The 14,739-nt window shown below is 42.6% G+C and overlaps 1 protein-coding gene across 1 annotated transcript in view; it reads left to right on the forward strand.

Annotated features, from left to right (window-relative positions):
• CD28 (CD28 molecule) overlaps positions 1 to 5,117 on the forward strand; it is an 11,339-nt gene extending 6,222 nt beyond the window's left edge. Inside the window, exons 2-4 of the mRNA XM_026853268.1 lie at positions 406 to 759; positions 1,034 to 1,152; positions 4,031 to 5,117. Coding sequence (XP_026709069.1) covers positions 406 to 759; positions 1,034 to 1,152; positions 4,031 to 4,171 — 614 coding nt within the window. The 3' untranslated portion in view covers positions 4,172 to 5,117. The remainder of the gene's footprint in view (positions 1 to 405; positions 760 to 1,033; positions 1,153 to 4,030) is intronic.
• The last annotated feature ends 9,622 nt before the right edge of the window (positions 5,118 to 14,739 follow it).

Below are 14,739 nucleotides of genomic sequence, written 5' to 3' on the forward strand. Positions count from 1 at the left end.
CTCATATATGTGTATATATATATATATATATATATATATATATATATATACACACACACACACACACACACACACAGAGACGCAAAGTAGCCTTCTGAGCCCTGGCGTTATATCTTAATCACATGGACTACTTTCTGTACTAGTGTTCTGACTGAAGAAAAATGCTCTTGACCTCACAGTCTCCCCTAGTGACTATGTAATTATTTATATAGAGGGGGCTTGTTGCAAGAAGAGCTTCTGTGAGAAACTGCTTCTGCAGCTTGGTGGTTATGTACTCCCTAGTAGGGGGTATCATCAGAGGAGAGGAGGTATGGAGAAGAATTGCACGGGAGAATGTGTGGTTCCGAAGTCTCATACTGTATTTTATAATCAAGTGGTTTTCTCACTTTCTCCCCTCCCTTCCAGAAAACAAGATTTTAGTGGCTCAGCGTCCTTTGCTCATTGTAGCTAACAAAACTGCAACTCTAGTCTGCAACTACACATACAATGGAACCGGGAAGGAATTTCGAGCTTCGCTGCACAAAGGAACAGACAGTGCAGTTGAAGTTTGCTTTATTTCATGGAACATGACCAAAATTAGCAGTAATTCAAATAAAGAATTCAACTGCCAGGGGATTCACGATAAGGACAAAGTCATCTTCAATCTTTGGAATATGAATGCCAACCAAACTGACATCTACTTCTGCAAAATCGAGGCCATGTATCCACCCCCATATGTCTACAATGAGAAGAGCAACGGAACTGTCATTCACGTGAAAGGTAAGCTGGAAAATCCCTGTAGGCCAGGCGTATCCTCCTTATACACGTTCCCTACAAGTTTGTTTCCTTCACAAAAAAAAAAAAAAAAGAAAAAGAAAAAAGAAAATAAAACTTGGGTTGTCTGGTAAAACTACATTCCTGCTCCCGATGCCCTGAAGCAGACATCTTAAAATGATGATTAATTTAGATGGTGCATTGGAACAAGGAGTATATAAGCAGAGATTGAGGTTTTTGCTTTCATGTATTAAAGATTTCTTTGTTCTTTTCCTTAAAGAGACACCCATTCAAACACAAGAGCCTCAGTCTGCAGTTCCTTTGTGGATTATGGTGGCAGTGACTGGAGTTCTTGCTTTCTACAGTATGCTAATAACTGCAGTTTTTATTAACTACTGGGTAAGAAACTATTGTTTTTCCTTTTCTCTGTATGATCTTTGTCCCCCGTTCATTTCTCAGGCCATGTTTACCCTTCACTTCAGTATATATGCACACCCATGCTATGCCTCAAAAGAATTGAAACACCAGATGCTCTCCAGGTGGGCAGGCAGGACCCTGCAGCGAAGTCCTAAAGCATGTCATAATGCCATAATGTTGGCAGTGCCCTGCAGCAATACCAAGACACTGTCTCTAGCTCTGCCAATTGTCCCCGTCAGGGAAATCTAGCACTGCAGGCATTCCTGGCAAAACCCCTTGAGACTATACTGACAGAAGGAGCTCAGCTAACAGTAAAACAATCTTCAGGGAACCCTCAGTTGCCCTAAGACCATCTGCACTGATGACTTGTGCCTATCCAGCAGTTCCCTCGAGTACCCATTATTTCTGGCAGCTTGACTGCAAGGGAGTAGGAGCACCAGGATCCCATCAGTCCCTCATTCACCTCTATACATTAACCCTAAGAAAGCTGAGACAGTCTTATGGCTCATTGTTTTTGCTTTCTAATCTCTCTGGAGAGTTGGCTGGCCCAGGTCATATCCAGGTCTTCCTGCTGGAGTAACAGGGTGAGGTGTGATGCAGAGGCAGCAGGACACCTTTCTAGACAATTCTTAGGATTGTAATCTCCCAGTGCTGATTTACACTACTTATTCCATGTGGGAAAGACTTGAATATTGACCATAGAGAACTCTGTTCCTTGTACTCTGCCTTTTCCCTGTATCTTTGTCATTAAATAGCAATTTTCAACACATTACAAGGGAGCCTTTATGAAGGGCCCAGAGTCCATGATAGGTTAAATGTTGCGTGTATACAGAAAGCCACTCTGGCTGCTAGCTGAAGCTTGAAATCTGTTAAGTGTTTCACAAAAATACACTTGCTCAATATATGGCTAGTTCTAACAGAAAACAATCAGAAGGAGCATTGCCATAGGGAAACACAAAGGCAGGTTAAGCGGTCCTTTGTGCTTTGTTGTAGAAGCTGACTCCTAGGAGAGCTGAGAGGATTAAGGCAAACAGCTGCTGGTGTACAGTGCTGTGCTACAGCGGCTGTGCCCTGATGAGCTAGTGTAGCTTCAGATCCATCATTTGCAATCTGAACCATTTTCTCTCTGCTGTATTCATTTGGTACCTAATGGCTACGCACTTTGCTACTAACATGTCTGCTCCCAGCAGGAGTGACAGGGCTGCACTGCAATGTGTGCTGTTTGCTGCATCAGTTTTTACCTGCTGCTATCACTGCTGGTGGTGCTTCACTGATAATATGTACTCTTGAGTGTGGATGTATTTAGTGTTGCTGAATGTAAATACAGATGCCTGGAAGACGTGGTGAATTATAGAAAAAGATCCTAAAATACGATACTTGACAGCCACAGCAAGCCTGTTTTGCTTGAGTTCCTGAAAGCAGCTGAAGATTTGTTCATACGCTTTTGCCTTCCCTGGAGAAAAACTGCTTTAGTCTCCAGAAGTAGCAGTCTTTGATCCTGTAACAGTCAGCATTCACTCTCACTAGCACAATGTCCTTCTGTCATGCAAAATTACCTCTTAGGTGAATTAAAAATCCTATATTATGGAGATGAACACATACAGGTAAAGCTTTCGTATCCAATAATTTACATGCATTGCATGGCTTAAGCACTATGTAACTCACTTTCAACACCTGGAATATATATAACATGGGTATAAAAAAAGCATAAAATGTTTCATAGTAACTGCCCCACTCTGCATGTACAGCATAATTCAGCCATCACATTTGCAAACCTCCTCCGGTTCCACAACATCACAAGTATATTGCAGCATATGCAAATATTTATGTATGTAGGAAAGAAATTTCAGTAAAAAGGAGATCGCAAAAGAAGGTATGATCAGTATTAAGGAAAAAGCATGGAAGCACTTTGCCTAGTCCCCGATCAATAAAGCCTTAAGCTATGCAAAACCACCAACCTTGTGCACAATCTGCAGCAGTCAGAGGTTCAAATGCTGCTGTAGCCACAGACTTCCTCTGTGATTATCGACAAATTTTCACCTGTCTTCTGCTACTCTTATTTCTGAAAGAGACCAATCCCGCCTTGTCTCACAGGGGAATTATAAGGCAAGTATAAGGAATTCAACAATAGAAATGCGATTTTTAAGGCCCGGATAGCAAGACAGATAAAAGATTAACGTCAGCTCTGAATCTTTTGCCCCTTGAAGGAAGGCTCAGAACAACATACACATTGTGTGTTACTACTGTACATGATGGGTAAACCGTGATACACAGAGCTGGGGCTGATTCTTCCTGCTCTTATTCTGTTTGAGTTAAGCTTATTTCTTTTTTCATCCTAATAAATGAGGACAACCTTCACTGCTCAGACTGTATTGCTTCTGCTGAGTCATTCCACAGCTGAGAATTGATGGTGAGAGCTAGCAGATTGTATCCTTGGTTTGCAGCATTCCTTTACCCGGAGAACTAACACTGTAAATCTCTCAGCAGATAAACTGGAGACTTACACTCAGGTTGGGCAAATTCCATAGATTATTTTATGAGAACATGTGTTCTAATTCTTTTGTAAATGTATTTAAACCTGAGGCTGCTTTATAAATATGCCTGCTTCCCTGAACCAGGACCTAGGGCCACAACTGTCAGTAGTTAATATGGGAGTTGGGTGAGACAATTTGTTAATTCAAAGAAGGAAAAATTAATCAAATACATTATTAACTTGTCTCAGGTCTTATTAACAGTCAAAACCCCTTCGCTCAAAAGATGCCTGTTCCCTTTCTTCTTCTCCCTTTTTGAATGTTTGCCCCAGGCGGGGCAGACTAATTGCAGAAATGTTTTCACACTTCTCTTCAAACTTGTTCCACAGCAAAAATCCAAAAAGAGCATGTACCATCAGAGTGACTACATGAACATGACTCCCCGGCATCCACCATACCAAAAGAACAAGGGTTACCCATCCTATGCACCAACACGAGACTACACTGCATATCGGTCCTGGCAGCCGTGATACCCACCAGCTGGCCCACCAGTAGCCTCATGGGCTTCTAGGAAGTCACTCGCTCTTGGACATGGAAGGACAGCCTCTCATTTTCTCATCATGTTTGTTGTTATTCATCATGGATACCTACACCATAGCAAGTATTGGCTAAACTTTGGTATTTTACTAAAACAAGAAAACAAACATAAAAAGTGGGGGCGGGGTGGGGGGGAGCAGGGAGTATAAAAGGATTGTTCTCCATGATGGCTGAAAATGAGGTACAACTTGTGTTGAGGGTTGTCAGTAGGTGAGATAGAAAGATGGCATCAGACCTCAGAGCTGGTCTCCTCCTAACACTTGTTTTGCTCAGCTGTTGGGAGAATCAGAACTTCTGACCTTTCCAGATAACTGCTGCCTCAGATTTAACCCTTAATTTGCTTTCCTGTATGTCTAATCCTCAGAAACCCCTGTTGCTGTTAAATATGGCAAAATGTAAAAAAAAAAGTATTTTTTTCCCTACAAGACCAGCGCACGGTTTGAAGTTCAAAACACGTGATTTAAAGAAAGAGAGAAAAGACAGCCTGAAGGCATCCAAGCCGTTAGGCCGTGGCACAAATGGGCTGCCAGGACAAATCAAGCTGATATTGATAGAAAACTACTACTTCAACATGCGAGTCCTTGGGTTGGACACTTTGTATATATTCATAAGGCCATTTGAAGTCATGACCAAGCAACTCCACAGAATAAGAAAGTCATCAACCTGAAGACAAAATCAAGACAAGTGGGAGAGGAAGATCTGTTGTCGTCATGAAGCAGCCCTTTTCTGTTTTGTTTGCCTCCTGGAATGAGGCAACTCAAAGTCATATGGGAAGCATTAGAAGACGCAGAGGTCAGATTTTGAGGAGAGCTTTACTTTCACTTCTGAATTTTTGTTTGTGTCCAAAACACATTCTGCTGAGTCTTCCTGAAAGTTCATGCACCTTGTTTGCACCAGAGCTCTTTCAAAAATCTGAGTCCAGTTATTGGGCAACTAAACATCACTTGAATTTTTTTCCCATAAGTACCCAATTTTTGGGTTGTGAGAGGGTCCTTTGTTCCCACTACTGTGAATAGGACCTGCAAGTGCTCAGCAACCTGCAAGGACTGCTCTGGGTATTTGTATCAAGGAACTTTGTGTTGACTGGAGGTTTTTATCTGTTCTTCAGGAATGCTCCATGCTGGAGTAAGACAATGTGTTCAGCAAAACTTGCTTCATTCCTTCAATTAAGCATGTTTACATTAACAAGACATCCTAAACTGTAATTGGGATTGTCTTGGCATAAAATCCCTTTTCATACTGAGGAGATAAGGTTTATTTTGTAGGGACTACTGAATAAACAATTACATGAAAAACAAATCCGTATTCCCACCTTGAAATAAAATTGGGATTGTACGTTTACTTTCCTCCAAGTTGGGATAAGAAGATTCTTTCCCTCTTTGAAGGGACATGACAAAAGCAGAGATGTGGAAGTGTGGCAACAATCTACTTTGACATCTTAAGCAAAGAAAAAAGCTTTGGCACTTCCAAATTGGAAGTTTTATTTGATTTTGCTGGCTTGACCCCAAAGCATTCATTCTGAGCGATGTCATCATGAACCATGCTCCTGGAGGGTGCTGTGCTACCTATGGACAGTGGTGAGGTACCTGCTGTCCACCCATCCAGGTCTGCAGAGCAGGGTGCAGAGCCCCCAGCGGCAATGGCAAGCAAGGCCCGAGCACCCACTGCCATGAGGCAGTGATGTACATTTGGCAGGGGACTGTGGTCTTGGACCCAGCACATCCCAAGAGCTTTATCGGGGTCCATTCAGTAAACCCAAAATCTTATGATTGGGTTGAAGAACTTAAAAAAAAAGGTCTATCTATTTGTTCTCCTTTACCCTCACCACATGCACAAACCCCCCAAGGCTGACATTTTTACACATTCATTTTTTACCCTCTTTTCCTGAAAAGCCCCTTACTGCGCTTCTGCACTACAACCGAGGCAGCAAAGGGCATGTGCAGGGGGTGGAGGGGAGGGAGCTAGGAGGAGCCATGGCAGTGCCTGCATGGGCCCAGCTTGGCCCTCCTGGCTGGCACTGACTGGAGGGGTGCTAGTGCCTTGCCACCTCCCTCCTCACTTGTTGGGGAGACGTGGATCATCCTGTGCCGGGGGCATCCAGCCACTCCTGGGAGAGCGCAGCAGTCTGGGCACAGTCATCCATCAGGGTATGGCACTGTCTCAGCATGTTTCATGCCATCTATCAGTGCTGTCATTGCACAACACGACATTAACAAGTGCTCTGATTACAATGCGCAGTGAAAAATCACATCTTCTAGTGCAAATGCAAGGTGAGATGTCAAAAGCGTATCAAAAGCATAAAACAGGGTAAATGTTCTTTGCTTAAACGGCATATATATTTTTTTAGATATAGATGTATCTATTTCATTGTATCTATATTCCTTAGAGTTTTATTATATTTTCTGCAATCTCCTTTTAAAATTATTAAATAGATACCATAAATTAAATCCTGAATAAATGCATTGGGCTTGAGGCTAGTCAGAGGAAAGTATCACTTTCTAAAGCAAATGTTGGTATAATTTTCTTTCCTTTCCCCTAACACTTCTGTAATTTCCATATTTAAAACATACTGATAGCTCCCAGGACGTGATGCTAGAAAGTATGTCCTGGAACATCTGGAACAATTATTAATTCATTTCACTGACCAAAAAGAAAGATAGATACAGAGAAACATCTTAAATATATAATGAAAAAATTAGGAGAACCAGGACAGGAGAGGCCCAGCACGGTGTTAAAATGGACATTGCTATTATATTAAAGCACTGTAGGGGCATGAATTACAGACTGTTGGAGATGAGACACCAGTAAATACATTTATCTGCCACTGTAAGGGAATAAAAGAAAGTGTTTTCAGAGAAGCAAGCCAGTTAAGCCTAGAGTCTGGCTCTGCATATGTGGATTAGCATATATGACAAATTGAGCAATCCTAATTTATTCCATGTGGTTTTAGGCAATGCATAACATGCCAGGACAGCCCTGGCCCTTCCTAGCCCTGCCTTTGCGGTCTATATGCTGTTTATGGGATGATGTAAAGAGAAACCTCCCTGTGTTGCTGCTCTGAACTTGGAAACTGGACCTCATGGAGGGCAGTGAGAGATCTGTAGGGTGTCTGCCTTGTACACAGGTCTTAATTCAAACGCAACTATAATCCTGCTGAACAGTGATTTAAGTTATTGGCCTCCTTTCCCCCACTTTTGGATCTCTGTGTCAAACGAACATCTGATCTGAAGTCATCGTAGCTGAAAGGCAATCGACATATGTTGCAAGGGGTCAACCAAGGGTTGTGCAGCTCTGGCCCCCTGCATGCTGATTCCTGTTCTGCACGTTTCCAGCACAGCATAAAACAACAGCCTGGCTCGTCTATGCTTCCAGACACCAAGCCCCTAGGAGATGAATGCCAAGGAGGTAACCTGTGTTACCTTTGCAGTATTTCGAAACTTCACCATTGGGGATGTCAGGTTCACTGAAGCCATTCCTTCTAGTTTGAAGCCCCCAAATTCCAATATCGTCGTCCTGTATCAGATTTTTCAAAATGCCTCTTCTTTCTTCTGCAGCTATAAACATAACCCTGCATGTCTGTCAAACAATGTCACATCTTCCTTTTTTTGCATATCATCTCTTTTACTTTCATTTCTATGCCAGACTCAGCAGTTCAGGAACCCATCCAATTTGTTAATCTCTAACACCATTGTGCAGCCTTCCACATGCCCTCCTGACTACTTATTTGCTTCACAAAGGCTGTCCTGTGTGCCACATTCCTCTTCAGTTTGGGGGAAGGAGTTGCCATAGGAGATTGGAGCCATGTGGTGATTGGATAGGTACTTGTTTTCTGTTTGAAGGATTTGGGGGTCTTTCGTCCCTTTGATTTTTCCCATCGTCTTAGATTTTCAGCCATGCCAAACAACCACGTGGGAATCCCACACACCAGGTGCTTCCCACAGTGCATTTAATTTCTGTACGTTTCATTTCCTGCGCATAGCAGGCTTTTGGCAATTGCCAAGTTCATAGCAGAAGCAACTTTGGCTACTGATGGTATGTTCGATACTAATAAATAACATGGTACAAAATGCATGAGTTTTAGGAGCACATGAGCAAAGGCTTCGGTGCTAAAGATCAAATCTTTCCGCTTTCAGCAAGGCTTTTGCTGTGTGACTGGAAAATACTTTATTCAAGATGAATCACGGACCACGACAATTTTGTTAGTCACTCACACTAACCGGAAAACAGGTTAGGGTAATGAGTACAACACATCAGCTTTGTTAAGGTCCTGTAAAGAGTGGGAAAGGCTGAAAACAGCACTAGGCAGTAATTTGTAGCCAAAGTCAGTGTCTGTAAGTGGCTGTGAGAGGGAAACGTTACTAGCTGCTTATCTTGATGCAAATGGATTGTTCTTCACAATTAGGTGCTTTTGTTAGAGCATCACATTACAGTACATTACTATTCCAGCCTCAAGGGCATGCAGATAGTCTGATGTGGCCAATTTGGCTGACAAAGTATGAGGACGCTGCCAATTTCATACAAACCCATTTGCAAAGAGACAAAAAATTGAATGGTCTCAAATTCATGGTGTGGTTTTTGTTTTGTTTTTTTTGTTTTTTTTTTTTTTTACCGGATCTCCAGGATCAAGTGGCTGGTGCTTACTTTTTCTCTTTTTTTTTTGATAATAAAAACGAAATGTAACTTTATTTTCAGGACCCATGAACTTACCAGGGCACTTTAGTTCTGGGGATCTGGCTTCATCTCATTCTTCTGACCATTGAAATGACCAGGAATTTTCAAATGCCACAGTTTTCCTAGTCATTATATCATTATGTAGCCACATCATTCTTCCTTTTCCTCACCGGCTTTTTATTCCTTTAGGGGAACTATTCTGGATCAGGTTGAAGTGTTCTCATGGGCTGGAACAACTCTAGTTTTTCAGGCAGGAAAGATTACTCCCTAACCAGCAAAAACAAAGATGCAAACAAGCAATTTGTAACAGTACAGTTCTGTGGAAATTAACATAGTGGTTTCAATCTGGTAGGAGGATCAAATAGCCTTTCCGTTTGTTCTAAAATAAAGAAGCTTAAGAAATTACATACTAAAGTACCTTAAAAGAAAAGAGATCAGGTTGCAAAATTAAGAAATCAAAGGCAGGAAATGCCAGAAGGAAGCTTTCCTATCCAGCCTCTCTTCTGCCCCCTTGTGTGACCGGAGGGGCTCTTTAATTACAGTTGCATTTTTTTCCCTGCCTGCAAGGACTTTTTGCCTTCTAATCTGAGCCTGCACTGCTAAGAGATGCTGATCCCTCCCTCGCAGCGAGCGCAGGGTTGCAGGAAGGGGCTCCAGGTCCTCCAGAGTAGGCGCTCCGTTGGCGACACAGAGTCTGAGTGACGTCTCAAGCCCCCCATATGGAGAGGACACAACCATGAATCAGGCTAACGTAGATAACAGCTAAATTAATGCCCGACAGCCTTGTCAGTGCCCCATTAAATTAGATCACTCTGTTGTGAGTCAGAATGAACTAATTTTCCTGCTATGCTTGCTGCCTGTGACAGCCTCTGGGCTACTTTTAATCTTCTTTTTTTTTTTTTTTTTTTCCTCATGAAAATGATCAAGTAGTCTGCTTGCATTTCTTTCTGGGGTTCTCAGCCTTCCTCAACCAAATCAGAACTGTCTGGAGAAAGGAAATTGTTTCTCTGTTTGCATAGCTCATCAGCTCCTGATGCGCAGGGACAGAGGCTGAAGTCCAGGGCGCGATGTCGCCTTTGGGAGCATTATCCCATGTAGCTCTTTCTCTCATTAGCAGAATGCTGAAGTAATGCCAGTTTTATCTTAACAACAACCAAGTATGAGACTATGAAGATACGGAATTGGACAGCAGGGGAATAACCTCTCTCCCCTCTGTAGACACATGAAGTTGACACTACGTTCAAACCCAGCCCTGTGATGGAGCAATCCACTAAGGATGGGAGAAACAAAAAGGGTTAAAGGAGAAACCACTCCGAAACCACTTCAGTGAAACTCTGGAACAGTCCCTCAGGGAATGGAAATGAACAAACCAGCCGCAGGATGCACTACACAAAACAGACTTCTGCCTCTCCCTGGCCATATACTAGAAATAACAGTATTAAAACCTCTAAGTCCTTCTTGCCTTAAGAAATACTTTTTACTGCATAGGCTGCTATGCATCAATGAGAAACTAGCTGCACTGGTAGGGAAAGCCAGGTTAGGTCCTGTGCGTAGACTTGGCCACACTGTTGAGTCCCAGAAAACTCTTGAGATGAAAGCAGCAACTTCTATTCGAAGGGCAGTGGTCAAGCAAACCACAGCAGAATGGAACGGCAGGATGGATGAATGGCTGACTGCAGGAAAAGTGGAGTTAAGTGACTCCAGGGCTTGTCTCCAGCAACTAGAGAAATGCGTTACTTTGGACTGTAGCTCCAGTGAGTTTCCTCCAATAAAAGCAGCCCTTGGAAGGATGAAGGCTCTGTGGTTATTTCCTGAGATTTAAGTCAAAATAACCATGCATATACACTCAACCAAAAAAGATTTTAAAATTAGCTTTATTTCTGCCTTCTTTCTGAACTTTTTTTTTTTTTTTTTTTTTTTTTTTTTTTTTTTTTTAAAAAAAAAAAGAGTTTCTGTTGTAGTTGTGCAATCTGAATTCAAACCACTGAGGCAGAGAAGCAAAATGAGGACCGGGGTATAGGCAGAGGATATATGTACTGCAGCTCAGCACTGCATGACAGTACCCACACACTGTGAAAGATAGCAGGCACAAAATTTCAGAGTTCAAAGAGTCCATAGGTTACATGAGCAACTTGGTGAAGAAATGTCAGTTAGAAATGAGCAGCAGAAAACAGCTCTGTTTTCCTATTGCTGTGGCTTTGCTTGGTGACGATGACATACAAAGATTAAGTCTAACTGCATGAGCTCCAGTTGTTTATCTCCTTTATTATCATCACCAGTAAGTGAAGGAGATGTGTGGGTGTCACCTGCAAAAAAAGAAGTTGCATTTCTGAGAGAAAAACATTTGCAGATCAGAGAAGGCGAATGGTCTTGTTTAATTCATGCATATCCATTTTCCTTCCCGTCACTAATCTGCACCAATGAATTTAGTCTCCTGGATTTCCTTAGCTTTATTTTGCTGAGAGAGAGAGAGGGAGACAGAAGGACTTGAGCAATATCAAGTACCTAGAATCATTGCAGATCACTGAGGTAATTTATAAATCTCTAAGATAGCCTGGCTCCCAGGGCATGGAGTTTGATTTTCCCTCCCCTCTCCTCCCATCTACTGAACTATGGGGATCTGCAACAATAAAAGCTATTTGCTGTGCAATCAGTTTACAGAAGAACATTTTGTTCAGGCTCCTGTTGAAAGATGCTTGGAAGCCTTGGGTTACCGCCCATGACACAAGTGTTGGCATCCATGTAGAAGATATAGAAGATGTGTTTCTTCTATGCTTTCATGTTTGTGTCTGTGACAGAGTGCATCTCTGCACACAGTTATACACTGCTTGATGCATACATTGCATAAAAATCACTATTTTAAGATTTAAAACAAAGGCATCTACTGCATTGGAACTACTGAGGGATATTTTGTGCATGGACATGCAAACAATTGTACAAACATAGATGCAAGCTTTTGTCTTTTCTCTCCGTCATTATGTATAAATGTACAAATAAAATAAATTTAAAAATCCAGTGAGGATTCCACATCAAGCACAGTATGCTCATTGGGTCTAAGATATCTTTAGATTAATGGTGTTTGACTTGGCTGTGTGCTGACGCCCCTGGGTCAACTCACCAGCCTCTGAGATTTAAGTATCAGAAAAATGAAAAATTATAAATTCAGAGTATCTGTATTTAAAAATGAGACTTTTCTCCTCCTCTAAATTTGCTGTAATTTGCTCTAGCCTGGATTTGAGATACATTAATATGATTCTCCCTTTTATCACTAAGCCCAGTGAGAACACTGATGACCATCCCTTTTTGACTACAGATCAGAGTGGATTTTCTGTGTCTCTGCTACAGCTGTTCTAATTATCAAGCAGGAGTGCATGTTGCGCTCTTCTTGTGCCCCAGCTACCCAAGCCCAAGCAAACCAAGGACCTGACTAATCCTTCTTACCCAAGTGCAAAATATGACATTCACCTCTTCCACTAAACAGACCTCTTTACAAAAATTAAACTCACTTGTTCTTCATAGCTGCCATAATGAATGCTTGCTCAATAATGATTAATTCCTTGTTCTTGCAAACAACAAGATCTTGTGCCCATTTACTGAGGCGAGGAATTCAGCTGATGTTAGTACCGTTAGCTGTGTGAGGAAGTTGCACATCTGTGCAACTTGCTGTGGGAGTGTCTTCTTCCCTCATGTAAATGCTGGGTTGCAGTCTGGGTCAACAAACTAACATTTAGGACTTTTGACTAGGGGACAGCACGAGAAAAATATCAGAACCAAAGATCTGTGAAATCTGAGGCGGTGATCAGTCCAGTGCTACCTCTTGTTGAATTGCATGAGCACTAGCAGCTGAGTATCATTATCAGATTGGAGTGAGGTAACGCTGTAATCTCTCCATGTTTAGGATCTCAGACACATAGATTGCACAGCAAAACACTAAAGGATCCAGGGCAGGGGAGAAATACAGGGAAGCAACAGGTTTAACTTGCTAAAGGCAAACAGGTTTTGTGCTGGGAACAGGAAACCAAGAGACAGTGCAAAGGATTTTGCGGGTGTTGGAAGGGCCACCACCGTAGTTACTGTGCATATCTGGGTGACTCATCACTGTGAACGCTGGCTTGCACTCAAACATCCCTCCTCTCGCCGCTGGAGCCAGCGGGCTCATCCTGCCTGGCCTCTCCATGCTTCACCTCTGCTCAGGTATCATCTGGAAAGCGCTTGGGCTGGCACAGTACTGGGCTAGAAGATGTACTTGTGACATATACAGACTATACATGTGACACACACAGAGAAGTGATATGCTGGTCCTTGCTCGAGGAGATTAAAAATGAAAAAAACCAATGGGAAAGCAGAGACGTGGTGCTCAGGCACACATATGAATCTCAGCAGTTGTAAGGGCAGAAAGAACAACTGGACCATTCTTACCACTGGTTGTAAACACTAGCCACAACACACGTGCATCTTGTGGGGGACACTGCTCCACAGGAACAAGAGGAACTAGTGGCTTGAGCCAGAAAATGTCCAGTCTGATCACAGCTGCAGTTTCACTTCTGCCCTTCTGCAATAGCTCAGAACTTCCAGCTGGGCTTCCCAGACACAGAGCAAAATGGCTGCTTTTATAGTCCATGCACTTCCCCCATCCTCCCTCACCTTGCACCACAGGAAACTGCCAGCACGTGTGTCTATGTGTCCTTCATGGATCTGAACAAAACTACTTAATCCCTGTCTGATCACTTGTAGGTTTTGGGGGTTTTTGGTAATGAGTTTTCCTGTGGTCACAGAGTTTCCCATCTCTGGCAGACTTTCCAGAACCCAAGATGTCCTCTAGTACTTACGGACAGAGGATGACAACCTTTGGTTACCAGAAGACAGGGTTGGGAAGCACGTGTGCATGTAGAAATGAGACAGCATATCTGCTGCTGTGGGAGTGAAAGAGGCATGGCAGTACACTGTGGCAAAACACTATGGCAAATGGAAGGCAGCAGAAAGTAAAAGATCTGTGTCAGAATTTGTCTGTGCCACCAGGCTGGAGCCTTGTGAAGGTCATCTGTCCCATTGCTCCTCAGGAAAGATGAGGAATATACCTCATCACATGGCAAGGAGGCAGGTGAAGGTGATGTGTCTAGCTTGGGAGCAGGAGTTTCAGACTGACTCAGATTTTTTATTCCTCATGAAGATTGCCAGGGTATTGACAGGGCATCCTTGGCATACATTCCCTCTGCAAAATGTGGAACTTGCTTTGCATGCCAAGAATAAATTAGTTTGCAATTTATTCTTGCACAGATTTCAGGCATATTCATGTACAGCAAGAATAAAGACATGCCTGACCCAAACATTAAATAACATATGCTAATATGTCTATTAACCTGCCACTCTCTAGGGTAGACTGAAGTCTATACCTTCAGCTATTCTTGCAGATGCCCTGAAGCTCTGAATCTCTGGGTAGCTAAGCAGCTGGTCTAAGACACCTCCTGTCCCTACAACTCAAGTTTGGTGGCCAAGATCAACTGGGCTGAGGAGTCATCAGAAAGGCATGGCAGAAGCAGTGTAACATAGAGATGCCACAGAGAAGCAGAGACAGATAAGCTTTATACTCAGGACTGTCTCTGAGCTTTCATTGGCACTTCCCATGTATCTTCCTTGTTGAGATGCAAGCTCTTTGGGCTATGTGTTAGTTATCACTACATTTTTGTACAGTACCTGGGACCGCAAGTTTTGGTCAGGCTCCTCATACAAATGACAGTGATAAGTTCAGGAGGTGTTATATCAGATCCTCATCCCTTCCTCAGCAAATGTCAGCATTAAAAGCCATGGAGAGGAAAGTATTATAAAAACA

The sequence above is a fragment of the Athene cunicularia genome (genome assembly GCF_003259725.1).
Source record: "Athene cunicularia isolate RWA chromosome 7 unlocalized genomic scaffold, athCun1 chr7_part2, whole genome shotgun sequence".
Classification (NCBI taxonomy): domain Eukaryota; kingdom Metazoa; phylum Chordata; class Aves; order Strigiformes; family Strigidae; genus Athene; species Athene cunicularia.